This window comes from Oryctolagus cuniculus, chromosome 2 (genome assembly GCF_051225735.1).
Source record: "Oryctolagus cuniculus isolate XC-2025 breed Fujian yellow rabbit chromosome 2, ASM5122573v1, whole genome shotgun sequence".
NCBI classification, from domain to species: Eukaryota; Metazoa; Chordata; class Mammalia; order Lagomorpha; family Leporidae; genus Oryctolagus; species Oryctolagus cuniculus.
The window spans coordinates 66,216,054-66,236,059 of NC_142868.1; the positions used below are offsets into that span (position 1 = coordinate 66,216,054).

General features: G+C 46.5%; 1 protein-coding gene across 4 annotated transcripts in view; it reads right to left on the reverse strand.

Annotated features, from left to right (window-relative positions):
• ENPP6 (ectonucleotide pyrophosphatase/phosphodiesterase 6) overlaps positions 1 to 20,006 on the reverse strand; it is a 125,200-nt gene that overhangs the window by 58,693 nt on the left and 46,501 nt on the right. For 3 of the 4 annotated variants that reach the window (XM_002709327.6, XM_051832802.3, XM_089325528.1), the window contains exon 2: positions 7,895 to 8,074. The exons of the other annotated variant lie outside the window; for it this stretch is intronic. In XM_002709327.6, coding sequence (XP_002709373.2) covers positions 7,895 to 8,074 — 180 coding nt within the window. The remainder of the gene's footprint in view (positions 1 to 7,894; positions 8,075 to 20,006) is intronic. 4 annotated transcript variants of the gene reach the window in all.

A 20,006-nucleotide genomic window follows, 5' to 3' on the forward strand; every position in this document is an offset into this window, starting at 1 on the left:
CTGCCACTTTCCCCACTTCCGCGGGGGAGCGGCACACCGCCGGCCGGCTCTCTCAGGGGCTGCACAGGTGTTCCTTCAGATGTTCCCCTTAGATGTTCCTGGTGCATGTTGTCTCTCTCCTCCTTTATAGTCCTCTTCCACCAATCCCAACTCTGCTACCCACACGCCGAGTACGCTGCTCTCCTCCAATCAGGAGCAGGAGCAGCTCCTGCAGGTCATCACTCAAGTTGGCGAGAGGCAGCTGCGTAGAAGCTGTTTACTCCTCTCCCAGCGCCATATTGTGGGAGAGCAGATGCATAGAATAAGTCTTAATTCGGGTAACTTAGTCTAGTCCGAGTTGCTCCCCACAAGTTATTATGGTTAAAAATGTATAGATTAAACTCCATCATAGGGTACATATGCATGAAAAAATATAGCGTATTAGGGTTCAATGCTGCTCATGATTCCAGGCAGCCAATAGGGATCTTGGAACACATCCCCTGTGGAAAAGGGAGTACCAGTAAGTATATTGATGATGAGAAAGGCACAAGAAGAGGCAAACCTTTTCATCTAGGATTATTTGAAGGAAAGTCAACTGATGGTCAGGAATACTCATTTGGACTTCCCGTGGACAAAAAAATTCAAATTCTGTTGGATTAGGCCACAGAGATTTTGGTTCTTGTCTGCTTCTGCAATTGATACTACTTTATTCATGTATCCTGACCCTTGAGCCCAAATCCCTTAATTAGCACATGGGATACTTAAAGATCTGGCCAATTCTAGCTCCGTCATCACTTCACTTCTACCTTAGTCAAGCAGCTCCAATCATATTTTACTTTTTTCAGATCCACAACTATTATATGTCCTTGCTTGCTTTGTCTTTGAAACTTAACATAGGATCCTTTCCTCTGCTTCAGATGCTGCTAGGAATCTGTATCCTACATGTAATACCCAACATCTATTATAATATAATAGTTTTAGTATATATAGATGTGATAAACAACATAGAAATACAATATATAAATATCTGTATGTAGATATAGAAAAATCTAATGTAGATTATTTATATATCAAGATATCCAAGTACTATGCAGAGAATCTATAACATATATAATGTACCTCTTATAGCATCTATTATAACTATGGCATCAATCATACTGGATGACAATGGCCTATTTCTTCTCTGTCTCCCCTTTTAGTGGGATATATAAACTCTTAATGGGATTCAGAGGATCCAGAACAATAAAACAAATTTTTGTTTTCATGTTTCATTGAAAATTATCTTTGTGGAAAAGATCATAGCAAATGTTACTGTTTGTCTATTGTTTGCTTCCAAGCCATTATTAGATTATGTCCAGTCACCATTGTCACTATTAAAGTCAAGACTGCCTTGCATCAGAGAGAAATGAAGAAATCTGTCACGAGCATGGACAGCCCTTTAGTCTGACTTGGAAAATGTCAGAGACATGTGACAGCTACAAAGTTTAGAGCTCACCAGCAATATCCCAGGCAAGAAACCCACGGGCGCCCTTTGTGGGCCCCATACTGCCCAGAACCACAGAACTGAGGAGCACACTGCTCTCTTGAAATCATCAAATTCTTTTGGTCTCTGAGGTAAGAGTGTGTCAACAGATTTCAGCTACTGTCACTTCCTCGGCAAATCCTGCCCCACCCTCACAGACGAGGTCAGCGCCATAGGTAGATGGCTTCATAGGATGAGATAACCCTCAGATGGCTTTGGAGGGTGAGACAACCCTCTTTTCTACACTACTCCAGCTTTCCTGTCCTTCCTCCTGCCTCTCAAGCCACTCCTTGTTTGCCTTTGCAGGCGCATCCTCCTCCATCTGGTCATTAAAGATTTCATTTCCTCATCACTGTCTCTGGGACTCCTTTTCTTTTATTTATAAGCTGTATGTTATATTATCTCTATTATATTATAGCAGGTTATAGTAGGGTACTGTGTATCCATGTAGGATAAATTCCTCAGAGCATTTGAGGCAGGAGAAAGGATCATGCACTACAGGTCAAAGGTGCTCAGTCCAGGTTCTTTTTTTTTTTTTTTTTTTGACAGAGTTAAACAGTAGAGAGAGAGAGAGTGACAGAGAGAAAGGCCTTCCTTCCATTAGTTCACCCCCCAAGTGGCTGCCACGGCCGGCACACTGCGCCGATCCGAAGCCAGGAGCCAGGTGCTTCCTCCTGGTCTCCCATGGGGTGCAGGGCCCAAGCACTTGGGCCATCCTCCACTGTACTCCCGGGCCACAGCAGAGAGCTGGACTGGAAGAGGAGCAACCGGGACTAGAACCCAGTGCCCATATGGGATGCTGGTGCCACAATTGTGGCAGATTAACCAAGTGAGCCACAGCGCCAGCCCCAGTCCAGGTTCTTCTCATCTGTGCCCAACATTTACACAGTGGCCTCCTGGCTGGTCTGTCGCTGCCCAGCCATCTGCTCCTGTCTCCCGCACTCCCCTCTCCACGCTGCAGCTAGAGTGGTCTTCTTCAAACACAAGCGTGAGACTGCCACCTTCCTCCTTAAAACCCTCCAATGACTTCACATCCCCTCAGCATAGGAATAAAATCTTCAGTTTGGCTCAGAGAGCCGGGCTGGCCTCAGCCCTTCTTTGCCTCATCCACACCACACCCATTCTTCTCTCTCTGTTTCTGGAACTTGCCATGTTTCTCCCCATCCCTTCCATGACCTTAACACACACAGTCCTTCAGTCTGGATGCTCTTTCCCTCGAACCCCTGCACCCCCTGCTCCTTACTCGTCTTCTCAGATGGTAGCTCTTGTCCCTTTGCAGAGACTCCTCCGTCCATCTTCTCAGTTGAAACCCCATCTTTTACTAGGTGATGTCATCATGCAATATATCTTTCTTCACTATGCTTTGCATAATTACATGTTTACATTTATTGGGCTAAGGATGAGATTATGATCTGGCCCCTTCACTGGACGCTGAGTTCTCGGGAGTGGGTGCGGGGTGAGGAGTATCTGTTTTTGCTTGTGATTGTCTCCTGAGATCCCATTCCAAGACCTTGAGTCACACCCTCTAAAGAGGTTTTGCGAAGAAATGGATTTGCCATGATTTGTGAAGGATGGAAGTGCACCCTGGATTTCTCTGTAAGACTCTGTAATCAGCATAATGGATGCTGCTGGACAGCCATGAGCTCTTTTGGCCAAGATACCATCTTGCGAAGCGCGAGCGGATTGGCTTGACAGCCATGAAAACTTTCAAATGCGGCAGGAATTGCTTCCGCGGGCAGCAGTCCAGCGAGGAGCACCGCCTCAGTCTCTCTGCAGCCGAAATGGTGGGTGTCTCGAAGGCTGCAGATCGCCTTTGAAGACCACTGCCTTTGAGACAACCTCACACTCGAAATGCGAATCTGTAATCTTTTTTTTTTTCTTTTGCTGACATAGACAGACAACATCAGTGATGCAGATCTTGCCAAAATTACTGACAAAGGAAATGATGCAATGTGAATTCAATGCAGACTCTTACAGAATTTTGACCCAAGCACACCCTTGCCTGACAACATTAATTACAAGGGCTTAGGTTTCACTTGATACTTTAATACGTTTCTAACACATGTTTGCATCACATAAAAAAATCAAATCAATTAGATATCATCAGTATGTGTGTGTGTCACAGGTCAAAGACCACTTGGCACTCCTCCTCATCATGGTCTTTTGTATTCTATGAGCACAAAATTGTGAGTGTGGCTCTATTTTTTTTTTCTGGACAGGTGATCCATGGCTTTGATCAGTTTCTTCATTCACAAGTGTAGGAATCAGCAAACTGCCCTCTGACTAAGGCCTCTTCCAGCCCTAAAACTACATAAATCTCAATGTCGCCTGCCAAAGTGGTGATATTATTGGAAAATTTAGTGACCATCCAGATCCCTCGTATTTGCAGTGTCAAATATCTGCCTGAAAAATAGCATAGTTTTTGCCCAGATGTTTGGCGTCATGTACACAGAGGCAATGCCTTAGCTATGATGTTATAACTCACATCCTTGTATGACTGATGCTGGGCTCTCAATTTTCCCTATGCTGAGTGTGTGAATCAAAAGCCAGCTTAGCTGAAGGTTGTCAGGGACCCATCATGACAGGAAAGAGAAAGGGACCATATGAATCTCCTTGGTTATAACAACTAAAACTTGATGGGAGATGAGTCGAATGCCCACCCACCAACTCCCTACCCAGCCCACTTTTGGAAAGTGAAGGAGTGGAAGACAGGTGGAAAGGTGTCTTTTCCTACAGAGAAGATGTCTTATTGTTCTGAGCACCTGCATGGGACAGGAAGGGACCAGAAGAGCCCAGAGCCACACCCAATGCCATCTCGAGGGCGTAAGAGAGATTGCATCCATATGCTCCTGACTGCTTGGCTGTAGGCAGTTAACATGGCAAAATACATGAAGAAAGAGAATGTAGAACTCCAAAGAGTTTTAGCTACAGATCCTAAAAGGTTGCTAATTTTTATTCCTTTTTTTTTTTTTTTTACTTTATGATAGCTTTGAGAATAACCTTAAAAAGCTTCTGCCACCATGTAAGGTAGCACTGATTGTCCAAGAAACTCAAACTTCCTTTCTATACACTATCTAATTATCCTCTCAAATTCCCTGGTTCCTCTCGCCACCCCTCACCCCCACAAAGCACCCTTCTCTACTTTGGGTTGCTCTCCAATATGAAATGAGTATTGAAAAAGCTTCCTTTCACCCTCAATTAAATCTCTTTGACACCAAATGAGAGGGATGGGGTAGGGGAGTAAAATTAGTGAACATCACGTCTTTGGTTCTTATCATTTGCAGAACATTCCTGGGTCCTAGTAATGCACTTGCTGGATGGCCTTGCCCAAAGAAATCGTTGATTTAGGGCCTAGGATCATTTCCCGAGATACTTTTCTCCCTGCACGGCTCAATGGGACCATTGGGTGGGGGTGCTAAGGATCTGTGAACGATATTAAATGTCTCGGGCCCTGTGGTGGGGTATGTGGGACTCTTCACCACTTATCAATTTTTCAGTCTGCTGCTTTATCTACCTGACAGGGAGACTTGAACTACTGCCATTTCTAAATTGCACTTCTAAATATTGACTTAATGGCGAGACTCAATGTGTCATAACACAGCTCACTGGAGCAATGAAGATTTTCCAGGCCTCATCACGAGGTCTGTACAGCGTCCTGTGGGGAGCAGAGAAGGAAGAGGAGGATTTAAGAAGAAAACTCAAATCAAGTCCTGTTTGGAAGAAATGCCACGGGGCTTCACTTCATCTTGCAGAGACAAATGAGCGTTCACTGGGCTATTGGCTGGGGCTGGAGGGGACCGGGAGGAGAACGGATAACAGTGTCCATCAATCCCTAAGCCATCAGCCAGTAAGAATGGGGAGATCTCAGGGCAGCCCTAATAGGGCTGAGCTACGGAAACAACCAGTTCTCCGTGAGCTTTTATCTGCGAATCCAGTTTGGAAGGACTGGGCAGTGTCTGAGAAACGGGAGACTTTTCTTCCAGTTTCTATCAAGGCTCTCTCCTGGTCAAATCTGAAGCTAATCTTCATTTAAATCACTGAGGAAATTCCGGGAGACTATCTTTTAAGCTGCTTCCCTCCTGATAGTTAACACTGTCACCGATCTTAAGGCGCTTTTGTCACATCACATTAGCTGTTGAACTGTGAATCAAAGGAAGTGATTGGCCTCTCCTTTCCTTAAGGAGCTGTTTGGGAGAAGCAATGAGATATTTTGCATGAAAATTAGCTTGGAGATTTATTAGACACAGAGTGATCCATAAATTCAGATTCTCCAAGAGGAGCTAAAGCAGAATGCTCTGTGATACGGCAGAGAGAAATTGAAATAGAGCAACCACCCTTCTCTAAGACCCCTCCTGAACACTGGCACCATGGCTGTCCGGAAGGCCCCCATGTGAGGAGCAGGCATGTGGGGGTGTGGGATGGTGTTCATGGGGGACGTGTTCTTCAGAGCCTACAGAATTTTCCAAGATAGAGAAGGTTGAATGGCAGATGGCCCTAATTATGTTGGAATAATAGTAATCTCAACAGCCCTGAGATATAAGGTGGTCCCTAGTGCGGTTGCCTGGTCCATTCCTCTCCTCTGCTGTGCATGTGAACCCTCATGTTTACGTATAATCATGTATCTGAGAACGTACTCAACGTGCCACAAGATCTTTCAGCTTTAGACCTCATTGCACTGGGCTCAGCCCTGAGCGTGGCTCCTCTAGCAAGTCTGATTAGCCTGGCTCCTTACTCTTAACCTGCTTCCTTACTCTAATTCCCAACTCTACGGGAAGTTGAGTCTCCACTGAAGACAATGGAGGCCTCTGGTACCCTTGTCTTGCGCAGAAGCTTCTACGTCCTTCAAGGTGACTTTCGATGGGTGGAATGCAAGGTCTTTACAAACTCTGTGGTCATGCCCCTGAAGCCAGCTCTGCTGGCACGGTCAGCCTGTTCCTGTTTGTTCTCCCACCCAGTCTGAATGGACAGCCCTGCCTGGCCTTCACAAACTCACCTGTGGAGGCTGGTGGCTGCTTGGTGGCAACTTTCACAGCACACACCCACTACCATTCTGCTGGGAGTCTGCTCCCCACCGTCTCCATCTGTCTAGGCCCTTACAACTCCAAGAGCTGGCATGTGAGCTGGAGTGCCCCAGCAATCGCCACATGGCCACCTCCAACCACTATCTTCCAAGCTCCCACTGCAGGCCCACAGCCTCAGCGTGGGCCAACTATGAGTCAGCTCCCACTTACTCACCCTTCTCTCTACTCTCCCCATCCGTGCCAGCCACACTCCCCCAGCCCCCACCACCTGTCACTATTCCACACATGTGGCTGCTGCCCTTGAGCCAACCTAATGGGACCCTCAGTGCTTCACCCCGTCTCCCTCCAAGCAGCTCTTCATTTATCCCTTCCTTTCATCCAAGCCTCCCCCAATACCTTCTTCCTTAATGGCAATCTTTAGTATTACACTCTAAGAATTAGGGGAAAAACGTCTACAGTCAGATTTCCCACCTACCCTAAGAACAAATCCCACCAATAAGACAATGCTGGCAAGTTGATCGTTTTGCTAACACGGACCCATATCCTTAACAGATTCTCATGTGCCAAGATAAGCATATCCTCAGGACTTTTCACAATAGCCAGGGGGGTTCACATGACCATGTACTTCATGGCAGTAAATCAAGTCATGTAGTTTTTCCCTGATTTAGACTGTGTAGGAGTTACCATAATACAAAGGGGCTCATTTGCTGCACTACTAAAAAGTCCTGCACTCTTGGATTTCTCATCTGCAGAATACCATACTGAGTTCTTTTCTGAGGGCGAACAGCATGCTACCACTGATCGCTCCCATTATATCCTGAATTTTGCACCTGGAAAAAAGCAAAATGGGGGCTGGCGCTGTGATGCAGCTGGTTAAAGCTCTGGCCTGCAGCGCCAGCATCCCGTATTGGTGCCAGTTCGAGTCCCGGCTGCTCCACTTCTGATCCAGCTCCCTGCTAATGTGTTTGGGAAAGCAGCGAAAGATGGCCCAATGCCTTGGGCCCTTGCACTCATGTAGGAGACTCAGAAGAACCTCCTGGGTCCTGGCTTTGGATCGGCTCAGCTCTGGCCATTGCAACCATTTGGGGAGTGAACCAGTGGATAGAAGACCTCTCTCTCTCTCTCTCTGTCTCTACTTCTCTCTGTAACTCAAATAAATAAAATAAATATTTAAAAAACAGCAAAATTATGTCTGCAATAGTCTGAAGTTAGAGATTCAAAATGAAAATTTTAAGAAAATTTCCACAAGACAAAGTTCTTAAACAAAAATCCCATTTTCCAAGCCACGGCTTGGTCCTCCAACAGGAACCCTGAGACATCAAGGTGTTGTGATTTGGGGAGGCTACAGGGAGCTGGGTGTCGACACACTTACCTGGCCAGTAGTACATGTAGACCTTCCTTTTGGCCTTGGTCAGGGTGACCCACAGAGGTTCCGAGCCATTCCACCAGAGGGGCATCAGGCTGTCTCTGTTGACTCCAATGTCAAATGACTTGTTGGTGCTGGGGTCCCACATGTAGTTCCCAATCATCTGATGGACCTCACAGTGGCGGCCTACAGCAGTGAGAACACAACGCTGTCAGTTCACTGCTCTCATGCTTAGGATTTTTATATTGTTTTCTGATTATAAAAGTGACTCATGTTCATTTAAGAAACGCAGAAGAGCACAAAGCCTTGCTTTGCATTTTTGTTATTGGAAGCATGTCTTCTTAGACCGTAACATTGAGGTGAACAATCCAGGGAGCTGTGCCCTCATTGGTGGAGGTGGTGAGTGTGAGCTGTTCTCAGTTACACTGAGGGTGAGGGTGCCCCTTTGTTCATGGTGTGACGTCTCAATGCGAATCAGTATGGAAATTGTGCGTCCCTGGAAGCCTCAGCTGGGGCCTGCACCCCAGAGCCTGGTCTGGGCCCCTTCCTTAGCTTCCTCCCACAAGACAAGGACTCCAGCTATTTCAGAGTGTATCCTCCCCTTTCCTAGGTAAAAGGGGCTGTGCTTCAGTGCTGAACGGTGGTACAGCCTAGGCCATTTGGAACAGAGGGGTGAGAAACAGATCCAACTTTGGAAAACAAAGCAAGGAGGCAACCCTCCAAGTGGAGCGGTCTATAGAAACGAGCATTGGTTCTGCCGGGCACAGCTCAGTCCCGCAAGCTGACAGACTGGAGCACTTGGATGCTGTTGAAACACTAGGCTTAAATTATTTATTTTGGAGCAATCTGTTACATCTTTAAAGTAAAAATAACACAAACATTGACAAGTGCATCAAAAATGGCTGTGATGCTGGTGAGCCTCATTGGCACCAGGATGAAACCCGCCTCTCTGAGCTGCTGTTAATCCAAGTGGCTTTTTCTGTGGGTCTGTGTGCTCTGGGTGATTCTCCTGGACCCCTCCCCTACCAGCACTCTAGTTCTGAGAATTTTCATGTATCTATTCATTTATTTGAAAGGCATAGTGACAGAGAAGGGGGAGAGATGAAGGGATCTTCCATCCACTGGTTTAAATAGCTGCAACAGCCTTCATTTTAAAGCAAAAACAAATAGCAACCATAGAATGCAATTTTTGAAAATTTGGATACAAAAATATCATGAAGGGTTTTTTAGATTGCATCACAGAAAGCAAGGCATTTCACAAACATTGCTCAGAGATTTGAGCAGAACTATAAGGTGAGACTTTTTATTTTGACCAAAGTTTTAGCATGTGGACTAATAAATTTTTTAAAGATTTATTTATTTATTTGAAAGTCAGAGTTACACAGAGAGAAGAGAGGCAGAGAGAGAAAGAGAGTCTTCCATGCACTGGTTCACTCCCCAGTTGGACACAATGGCTGGAGCTGTGCCGATCTGAAACCAGGAGCCAGGAGCTTCTTCCAGGTCTCCCACGTGGGTGCAGGGGCCCAAGCACTTGGGCCATCTTCTACTGCTTTCCCAGGCCATAGCAGAGAGCTGGATCTGAAGTGGAGCATCCAGGTCTTAAACTGGCACCCACAAGGGATGCCGGCGCTTCAGGGCAGGGCATTAACCCACTGCACCACAGCGCCGGACCCCATGGACTAATAAATTTTAAAAGTAAAGTAAAAACATCAGTCAATATCTCCAATGGCTGAGGAACTTATTATTTTTATTTGTTCCTTCAACTAACATTTATTAAATGTTCCTATGTACTTACACTGTGGTGAGTGTAGCCATTCAAATCTGGATAAACACGGTTCCCATCCTCAAATGGTTTGTAATTTAATATTCAATACGTTGTACCTGTAACTTGAGATGCATAGGATCCTCACTCACTCTATCGCAGAAGGCAATTCCTAATATGTTTTAAGTAACTCACTAAAAGCATGGACTATTTCTTAAAGTATATTATCTTTTTTGCATATGAAAGTTTAATAATACTAAGGGAAACTCTTTTAGGAATAAGAGTTCTTATCCATTTCCTTTTTTCAAAATAATGCATTCCAGGACAGCAGGAGATAGCTCAAGTACTTGGGTCCCTGCCACCTTCATGGGAGATCTGGATTGCGGGTCTCTGGGGAATGAACCAGTGGATAGAGATTTATCTCTCTCTCTCTTTCTCCCTTATTCTGTCTGCCTTTCAAAGAAAACGAAAATAAATAAATAAAAAGTAAAAGAAAATGCATTCTATGTAAATTTTAAAATGATTTATTTATGTATTTATTTGATTGGATATAGAGAGAGACAGACAGATAGAGAGAGCTCCCATCTGCTGGTTTGCTTCCCAAATATCTGCAATGGGTAGGACTAGGTCAAGCTGAAGCTAGGCGCCCAGAAGTAAAGTACTCGCTGCATCCCAGCGTGCATACTGGCAAGAGCTGGAATAGGGAGTGGCACTCTGATGTGGTTTGCAGGCCTCCTAACAGGCAATTTAACTGCTGTGCTAAACACCTGCCCCCTTCCCTTAAGACTTTTTTTTTGATCATCTCATTGATGTATATTCTCCATTTTCACAGGACAAGGTAATCAGGTTAATGTCTACCCGGAAAGGTTGCCTTTATTGAGTTCTTCCCTGTGGATGCTCTCCAGCGCCCTCCCGAGTGCCGGGAGGGTATCCCATCTGGAGCTGGGTTACACAGAGGCCAAGGAAGAGTGTAAGTGTGGAACGCAGTGTGAAGGCAGCAATCAAAGAGAAACCTCTAACTGAGTGAATGACCAGGAAAAGACCAGAAAGGCTACGGATGTCAGCAATGGGAACGATGGCAAGAGATGCTCAGTGGGAGGAGCGTAGCGGTCGTCACTTTCAAGTTTGATCTGTGCGGGCGATTTTAGATGAAATGCATAAGCCCCCAATGAAGGTGCAGCCCCATGAGTTTCACAAGTGCTGCATTCAAAGAAGCAAGAAGCAACCCAAAATAACTTTTTTTTTTTTTTGACAGGCAGAATGGACAGTGAGAGAGAGAGACAGAGAGAAAGGTCTTCCTTTTGCCGTTGGTTCACCCTCCAATGGCCACCGCGGCCGGCGCGCTGCGGCCGGAGCACCGCGCTGATCCAATGGCAGGAGCCAGGTACATATCCTGGTCTCCCATGGGGTGCAGGGCCCAAGCACTTGGGCCATCCTCCACTGCACTCCCGGGCCACAGCAGAGAGCTGGCCTGGAAGAGGGGCAACCGGGACAGAATCCGGCGCCCCGACCGGGACTAGAACCCGGTGTGCCGGTGCCGCAAGGCAGAGGATTAGCCTAGTGAGCCACGGCGCTGGCCATCAAATTAATAACCTTCACTTGCATATCTCCAAAGCCCTACATTATCACTTGGTAACATTTCCCTCTCTTCAGCACTTAAACTTAGCACTCTGGGTCTTTAAGAGTCCAAACTCTGTCCTTTTGTGCTCTCTGGGTAGAAGGCTGTAAGGTGGGGGAGGGGAGCTTCGAAGTGGTGCGGTGGGTTAAGCTGCTGTTTGTGATACAGCACCCATGATCTGTGTGCTGGGTCTGAGTCCTTGCTGCTTTGCTTCTCAACCAGCTCCCTGCTGATGTACCAGGGAAGGCAGCAGATGATGGGTCCCTGCCACTCACATGGGAGACCCGGATGGAGTTCCTGGCTCCTGGCTTTGGCCTGGCCCAGACCTGGTTGTTGTGGCCATGTGGCGAGTGAACCAGCAGATGGAGGTCTCTCTGCTTTTCAAATGAATCTTTTGTCAAAAATAGAAAAATGCAAAGGGCCTCCCATGAATTGCAGAGCTGTTGTATGAGAGAGAGAGAGAGAGAGAGAGAGAGAGAGAAAGAAAACACACATGACAGAGAAAGAAATACAGAGAGAACATACTGTAGGGCGGAGCTCTTTCAACAAGGTCACTGCTGACTCCTGTTTACAAGTTGGTGGGTGGGTGGGGCCCTGAGTTGACACAGGCAGGTGCTGTGCTGGTCCCCAGGGCTCTGCCTTTGTTCTTAGACAGCTGCCTGCGGTGGAAGCCAGCAGGAGCCTGAGTGCTCCCCGTCTCCTCGCCTGCTCCCAGTCTTCTCCGGTGGCTGAGCTGACTCCCCTTCCCATGACCGTGGTAAGCCTGGTGGTCTGTGCTTGTGACAATCTGGGCCTGCTCTTCCTCAAGCTGATTCTCCCTCCCCCGCCCCCTTTCACTGTTATTGCCTGGGCAAAAGTGGTGGCTGACAGCACAGAACAGAACGTACGGCTTCTGCAGCCCATGACTGTTCCTCTCTCTCCCCCTGCCTGACCCACGTCTATTTTTATACAACTGTAACTCTCTTCTCGACTCCCCTCTGGTCGTGCCTTCCACACAGAGCTGGGCTGCAGTTCGCCGACTCGCACCCTGTGCTCAAGGCTGGAGTAGATCCAGTACCCGACGTCCTTACACACCACAGTTCGCAAGCGGGTTCTAGGTCTCCCTCTGCTCCTTCTCCACTAGCAACTCCACGGGACTTTAAAATCCAGGCTCAACCTTCTCAGAGAGGGCTCTTGGAGCAGCGCTCACACCTAGAACTGCTGTCTTTTGTTCCCCAAAGTCTTGGTCGAGTACATTCTGAGGTCATGACCGTCACCAGCGGTTTCTTAGCAAACATCCACAGACATCCATGAAGGTGCAGCCTTGGACTTCTTGCTGACTCCCCTTCTCTGTTCTCTGCCCCTTCAAAATTGCTCTCCAAATTCAACATTTTCTCACTAACCATTCAGCCCTCCAGAGGTCCTGCTCGACGCCCAGATGTGCGTAGCTCATCGAATGCAGATAAGAAGAAAGGAAGAAAAGGAGGAAGCAGAGGAGGGAAAGCATGAGGAGGAGGACAGACAAAAACATAAAGTAAAAAGACAATGTTTCTTTGAACAGGAGCCACCCGCTTCAGAAGCAGTTGAAGTTGTCTGTTATTTTAGAAAAATAGAGGGAGGGAGGGGCCGGCTGCTGCCTGCAGTGCTGGCATCCCATATGGGTGCTGGTTCGAGTCCCAGCTGCTCCACTTCCAGTCCAGCTCTCTGCTGTGGCCTGGGATAGCAGTGGAAGATGGCCCAAGTGCTTAGGCCCCTGCACCCGCATGGGAGACCTGGGAGAAGCTCTTGGCTCCTGGCTTCAGATCAGCGCAGTTCTGGCCGTTCCGGCAAATTGGGGAGTGAACCAGTGGATGGAAGATCTCTCTCTCTCTCCCTCTCTGTATCTCTGTCTCTCCTTTCTCTGTGTAACTCCGAATTTCAAGTAAATAAATAAATCTTTAAAAAAAATAGAGGGAGGGAGGGAGAAAGAGAGAGAGGAAGGAAGGAAGGAAGGATGGAAGGAAGGAAGGAAGGAAGGAAAAAAGAAACAAAGAAAGAAAAAAGGAAAAGAAAAGATACAGAATTCATTTAAATCTGAATTTCAGATAAACAATGATTTTCTTTTTACTGCATCTGAAACGTTCCATGGGGTATACTTATGCTCAGAAATGATCTGTTAGCCCCCTGGGCACTGCCTACAGTGGTAGCCACCATCATGGCCACTCTCAGACTCCTGTGAAGTCCCGGATTGTCAAAAAGAGGATCAAGAGGTTCACCCGGCGCCAGTCAGACCTATGTGTCAAGATAAGAGTAACCTGCAGAAACCCGGAGGTACTGAGAGCAGGGTGCAGTGAAGATTCAAGGGCACGATCTTGATGCCCAACACCAGTTCCCAAGCAACAAGAAAACAAAGCATTTGCTGCCCAGTGCCCCGGAAGTTGCTAGTGCACACTGTGGAGAGGCAGGGGCTGCTGCTGGCGTGCAGCGAGTCTCACTGGGCTGAGCATGCTCACTGTGTCATCTCTGATATCCCACAGCCATCGTGGAAAGGGCAGTCCAGCTGGCCAGCACGGCCACCCACCCCACTGCCAGCTACACGGGGAAGAAGAGGAGTCGACAGCGCATGTGCACCTTTCACTTGTGTTCAAATAAAACCATGAAAACTGCAAAAAAAATTCACATTTAGCTGATATCCTGTGCTTTCCCTGGCAAGCCTAATTGAAACCACCAGTTTAGTTGTCTTTATTTCACAATAGCAGTGAAACAGGAGGAGGGGAGCAAGGCGCTGTGCACAAAGCAGAATGCGGAGCAGCCCCGGCTTCCACATGTGTCCAGGGAGGCTTCTCAGGGGACTTGCCTCACACCAGAGGTGGTGGCATGAGCAAAGGCACAGGGGGTGGCAGTGCGCATGTCTTATGCAGGTCGGATGTGGACTCATTCGTCAGCACACTGCATGCTCACTGCCACTGAAAGGTGAGGTACTCGTAATGCTGCTCCATGCAAGTACAATTGAAGGGAGTCGCAGCCCGCCTTGGTCAGGGTCCTGGCCAGAAACAGCACGGAGCTTCACTAAGGGGCCACTGGCTGTGGGGTGCCCCAGGAAGAGGGGCAGCAGACATTTGATCTTATTTATACGATCCCTTTAACACTTAATCCTATCTATGTGATCACTTTAACACCTAAGATGGCATTTTTACCACCCAGCTTAATGGGATTTGGGGTCCCATGGCAAGTTTTTAAACTGCACCCTTAGAAGTAAGTCTGTAGGAATGTATGAAGAACGATACAGATTTACAGTTACAAACTTCCTTCTCCCTCTCTTATTCCCACTCTTATTTTTTACTACTACACATATGATTAACTCTATGTTAAGTAAAGAGTTCAACAAATAGTATGAAAAAGAGAAAAAAAAGCCGGCGCCGCAGCTCAATAGGCTAATCTTCCACCTAGCAGCGCCAGTACACTGGGTTCTAGTCCCGGTCGGGGCACCAGATTCTGTCCCGGTTGCCCCTCTTCCAGGCCAGCTCTCTGCTGTGGCCCAGAAAGGCAGTGGAGGATGGCCCAAGTGCTTGGGCCCTGCACCCCATGGGAGACCAGGAGAAGCACCTGGCTCCTGCCATAGGATCAGCGTGGTGCGCTGGCCGCAGAGCGCCAGCCATGGCGGCCATTGGAAGGTGAACCAACGGCAAAAGGAAGACCTTTCTCTCTGTCTCTCTCTCTCACTATCCACTCTGCCTGTTAAAAAAAGAAAGAAAGAAAAAAAAAACTTGTTCATCGACAGTCAAGACCAGGGCTGTTCAAGTCATCGCTTCTCAAAGTGTCGATTTCACGTCTATAGATTTCCTTTTAGGTGCTCTATTAATTATCACAGATCAGGGAGAACATATGGTATTTGTCCCTTTGGGATTGGCTATTTCAGCAAGTATGATGTTTTCCAGATTCATCCATTTTGTTGCAAATGACCGGATTTCAATATTTTTTACTGCTGTATAGTATTCTATAGAGTACATATCCCATAATTTCTTTATCCAGTCTTCAGTTTATGGGCATTTAGGTTGATTCCATGTCTTAGCCATTGTGACTTGAGCTGCAATAAACATGGGGGTACAGAAAATTCTTCTTTTGCTGATTTCATTTTTCTCTTGGGTAAATTCCCAGGAGTGGGATGGCTGGGTCATATGGTAGGTCTATATTCAGACTTCTGAGGTATCTCCAAACTGTCTTCCATAGTGGTGTTTTACCAGTTTACATTACCACCAACAATGGATTAGGGTACCTTTTCCCCCATATCCTCGCCAGCATTTGTTGTTTATTGATTTCTGTATGAAAGCCATTCTAACTGGGGTGAGGTGAAACCTCATTGTGGTTGTTATTTGCATTTCCCTGATGGCTAGTGATCCTGAATATTTTTTCATGTACCTATTGGCCATTTGGATTTCTTCTTTTGAAAAAAATGTCTGTTTAAGTCTTTTCCCATTTCTTTTAAGCCCTTTGCCCATTTCCTCATTGGGTTATTTGTTTTGTTGTGTGGAGCTTCTTGATCTCTTTATATATTTTGATTATTAATCCTTTATCAGTTGCATAATTTGTAAATATTTTCTCTCATTCTGTCAGTTGCCTCTTCATTTTCTTTAGTGTTTCTTTTTCAGTACAGAAGCTTCTCAATTTGATGTAATCTTATTTGTTAATCTTGGCTTTGATCACCTGTGCCTCTGGGGTCTTTTCCAAGAACTCTTTGCCTGTGCCAATATCTTGTAGGTTCCCCTACAATAATAATAATTGGATGGTATCAGGTCATAGATTTAAGTCTTTAATTCATTTTGAATGGATTTTTTTTTAAAGTCTAAGGTAGGGATCTTGCTTCATACTTCTGCATGTGGAAATCCAGTTTTCCCAACAACATTTGTTGAAAAGATTGTCTCATGCAATGTTCTTTACACTTCACTTTTCTCTGCAGCAATGGATTGACCAGTTATATTTGTATCCTGGGACATAAAATAGATGCTGATTTCAAGGTAAAATTTCTCAGAAAATTTTTAAGCTTTTTTTTTTTACCATTTTTATGCCTCTAAAGGTAATTTCAAAAGGTTCATGGAAATGCATATTATGAAAAACCTATGCATGGATTCAAAAAAGGTTTTGCATCAAAATAAACCTTTAATTCCATTTTCCATGGATTTCTGGAAATGTCTTCATATATGTAGAAAAACAATTGCATAGCTGCTTTTATCGGTCGGTAAGCTATCTGGTTTTACAACCTGTGTAGACTTTCTCAACTACAAAAATGTTTTCTTCATGCCTGGTGTGTGATCCCCTTTAGAATGTCATATTAATCCTGAATTTCTGGAGCCATTCATTGTGTTTTTCTGTGCTCCATGTGTGTTTCCATTCCATGATCGTGGTTGTGTCTATCAGATACCAAAACAGCTGGTTGGAAAGGCAAACCTGAGGTTATGTTTTAGGCACTGGGAATTGTGTTGACTGGTAGTTCATACCTGCTCAGCGAGTGTCAGATCATAGTGGTGAGGAGTAAGGCCTATGGGGTCCTGGCCCCAGCTCAGTCACAGCGAAGTGCTGTAAATATGGACTAGAGAACACTGATAAGGGGTCCTTCTTTCTAGTGTCCACATTCCCACCCATAGGCAGCAGTAGGTGAGTTCTGGGTAGTCCAAAGTTGCTGGACACCTTTAGGGCCACCACTGGGAGATGGGCGGGCACGGGGAAGTGGGCTGTGGGTGACTGTCCCCCTTCTGAGAGATGACAGGCAGGGGCCTCCCCACTTTTTTTTAACTTTTATTTAATGAATATAAATTTCCAAAGTACAGCTTACAGATTACAATGGCTTCCCCCCCAAAACGTCCCTCCAACCCGCAACCCTCCCCTTTCCCACTCCCTCTCCCCGTCCATTCACATCAAGATTAATTTTCGATTCTCTTTATATACAGAAGATCAGCTTAGCATACATTAAGTAAAGATTTCAACAGTTTGCTCCCACACAGAAACATAAAGTGAAAAATACTGTTTGAGTACTAGTTATAGCATTAAATCTCAATGTACAGCACACTAAGTACAGAGATCCTACATGAGGAGTAAGTGCCCAGTGACTCCTGTTGTTGACTTAACAAGTTGACACTCTTGTTTATGGCATCAGTAATCACCCTAGGCTCTTGTCATGAGCTGCCAAGGCTATGGAAGCCCCATGGGTTCACCGACTCTGATCATATTTAGACAAGGCCATGGTCAAAGTGGAAGTTCTCTCCTCCCTTCAGAGAAAGGTACCTCCTTCGTTGATGACCCGTTCTTTCCACTGGGATCTCACTTGCAGAGATCTTTCATTTAGGTTTTTTTTTTTTCCCCAGAGTGTCTTGGCTTTCCATGCCTGAAATACTCTCATGGGCTTTTCAGCCAGATCCGCATGCCTTAAGGGCTGATTCTGAGGCCAGAGTGCTGTTTAGGACATCTGCCCTTCTATGGGTCTGCTGTGTATCTCACTTCCCATGTTGGATCGTTCTCTCCCTTTTTTATTCTATCAGCTAGTATTTGCAGACACTATTCTTGTTTATGTGATTCCTTTGGTTCTTATGATCAATTGTGAACAGAAATTGATCACTGGGACTAGTGAGATGGCATTGGTACATGCCACCTTGATGGGATTGAATTGGAATCCCCTGCTATGTTTCTAACTCTACCGTTTGAGGTAAGTCAGCTTGAGCATGTCCCAAATTGCACATCTCTTCCCTCTCTTATTCCCACTCTTATATTTAACAGCGATCACTTTTCAGTTAAGTTTCAGCACTTAAGAATAATTGTGTATTGATTACAGTATTCAACCAAAAGTATTAAGTAGAACAAACAAATAAAATACTAAGAGGGATAACATATCAAGTTGTTCATCAATAGTCAGGGCGAGGGCTGATCAAGTCACCGTTTCTCATAGTGTTCATTTCACTTTAACAGGTTTCCTTTTTGGTGCTCAGTTAGTTGTCACCTATCAGGGAGAACACTCTTGAGTGGTGGGAATTACGACTGATTCTTTCCTTCTTACAACCTCATGTTTCCTGTCTCTACTAGTCACACTTCCCTGACTCCATTGCAAAATGTGTTAAAAATTAGAATAATGCAAATCATTAAAATGAACACACATGTGATGTTTGCTATGTTGAATTGTGGCCCCTCTCCAGATATATGCCCTAACTCCTAGAACTTCAGAATGTGGCCTGGTTTGGAATTCAGGCTTTTACAGATGTCACCAAGTTCAAGTGAGGTCGTTAGGGGGCTCCTATTCCAGTACCACTGGTGTCTCTATACAAAGAAGAATCTGGACAGAGACTGACAGGCGCCTGCACTGGGGTGGGGAATGGGAGAAACACAGGGAGAGTTATATGAACAGACACAGGGAGAAGTCACAGACAGGGAAAAGTCAGCCATGAATAAGCCCAAGCACTTCCAGGCCACGAGAAGCCGGGAGAATCCAGGAAGGGTCCTCCCCAGTGCTTTCCGGAGGAGCCTGGCTCAGCAGACACCTTGATTTCTGACTCCTGACCTCCTGCACTGCGAGACAACGCACTTCTGCTTGTCCAAGGCCCCCAGTTACTGGCATTTGTGTGCAGGTAGGGAGGCAGCTAGCCAGGAGAAGCAGGGGCTGCCAGCCCTTCCCTGCAGCACCCAAACACCCCCCACCTCTCCCCTCACTTCAGCACAGCGGAAAACCAGTGCCTGCTAAAAGTAACCAGTGTGGCTGCGACCTGCACCCGGCAAACCTAGTTAGTAGGTTGATATCATAAAACGGCCAAGGCCGGCACGCCTACGCCCATCATGCACCTGTCATTATGACATTTCCAAGTTCCCGAAGGAGGGGCAAAAACATGGGCAATATGCAAGCGCTGCCCCAAACTCCACCCTCTTTGAATATTCAATGAAGCCCCATCTCAGACTGCACCTGCTATGCCTCCCAATGGCAGGATGGCACTGGACCTCGGTGGGGTACAGCCTGCACTCCTTCCCGAGTGTGAGCTGTGCATGCAGGCACACTGTGCTTCTCTGCTGGCCACCTACAGCTCATCTTCAGGTTCTTTTCTTGCACTGGGAACAAGAACCTGGACCCGGCCACCCCACAACGCTTGACCCCACCAGGCCTAGGAGATCAGACAGCATTTCAAGCTCACAATAGCCTAAGTGAGAAGGACTGTGGTTAAGTAATGTAGCAGAGAGGGTGCCCCGCCTCCAGTCAGTTTAGGGGAGCTAGGATTTCGACTCAAGCATCCTGCATCTGGAGTCCTGCTCCTCACCGCCATCATCTACTAACACTCAGCCTGCAGGTATGAACTAGCCCCCAACACAGTTCCCACCACTTCAAAGTTCAGAAGAGCAGAGCGCCATATGGTGGTTATGCTCACCACCATGCAGTCTGCCAAGCTTTCACCCTCCGGGGCAGGATGAATTCTCAGGAGCACGCCTGTCGGGGTGGCAAGGCCCCAGGGCTGAGCTCAGGGAGTGCTTCCACTGGGGTAATCCAGGGATGGATGAGAGGCTCAGTGCACTCAGAGGGTGAAAGTCATACCCTGAGGGCCAAAGGCCCCACAGCAACTGCACAGCTCTCTGCTCACCAGTTTAGTAATAAGAAGAGATGCCAGTCCTTGGTCACTTGCCATGCATCCGGAACTAGGTGCTTTATGCTTGTGTCATACCATCCACGTAACTGTAGGAGACAGCTTTCACCCTCACTCTGCAGCTGGGAGAACTAAGGTACAAAGTGGCTGATAAGTGACACCGGGGCCACA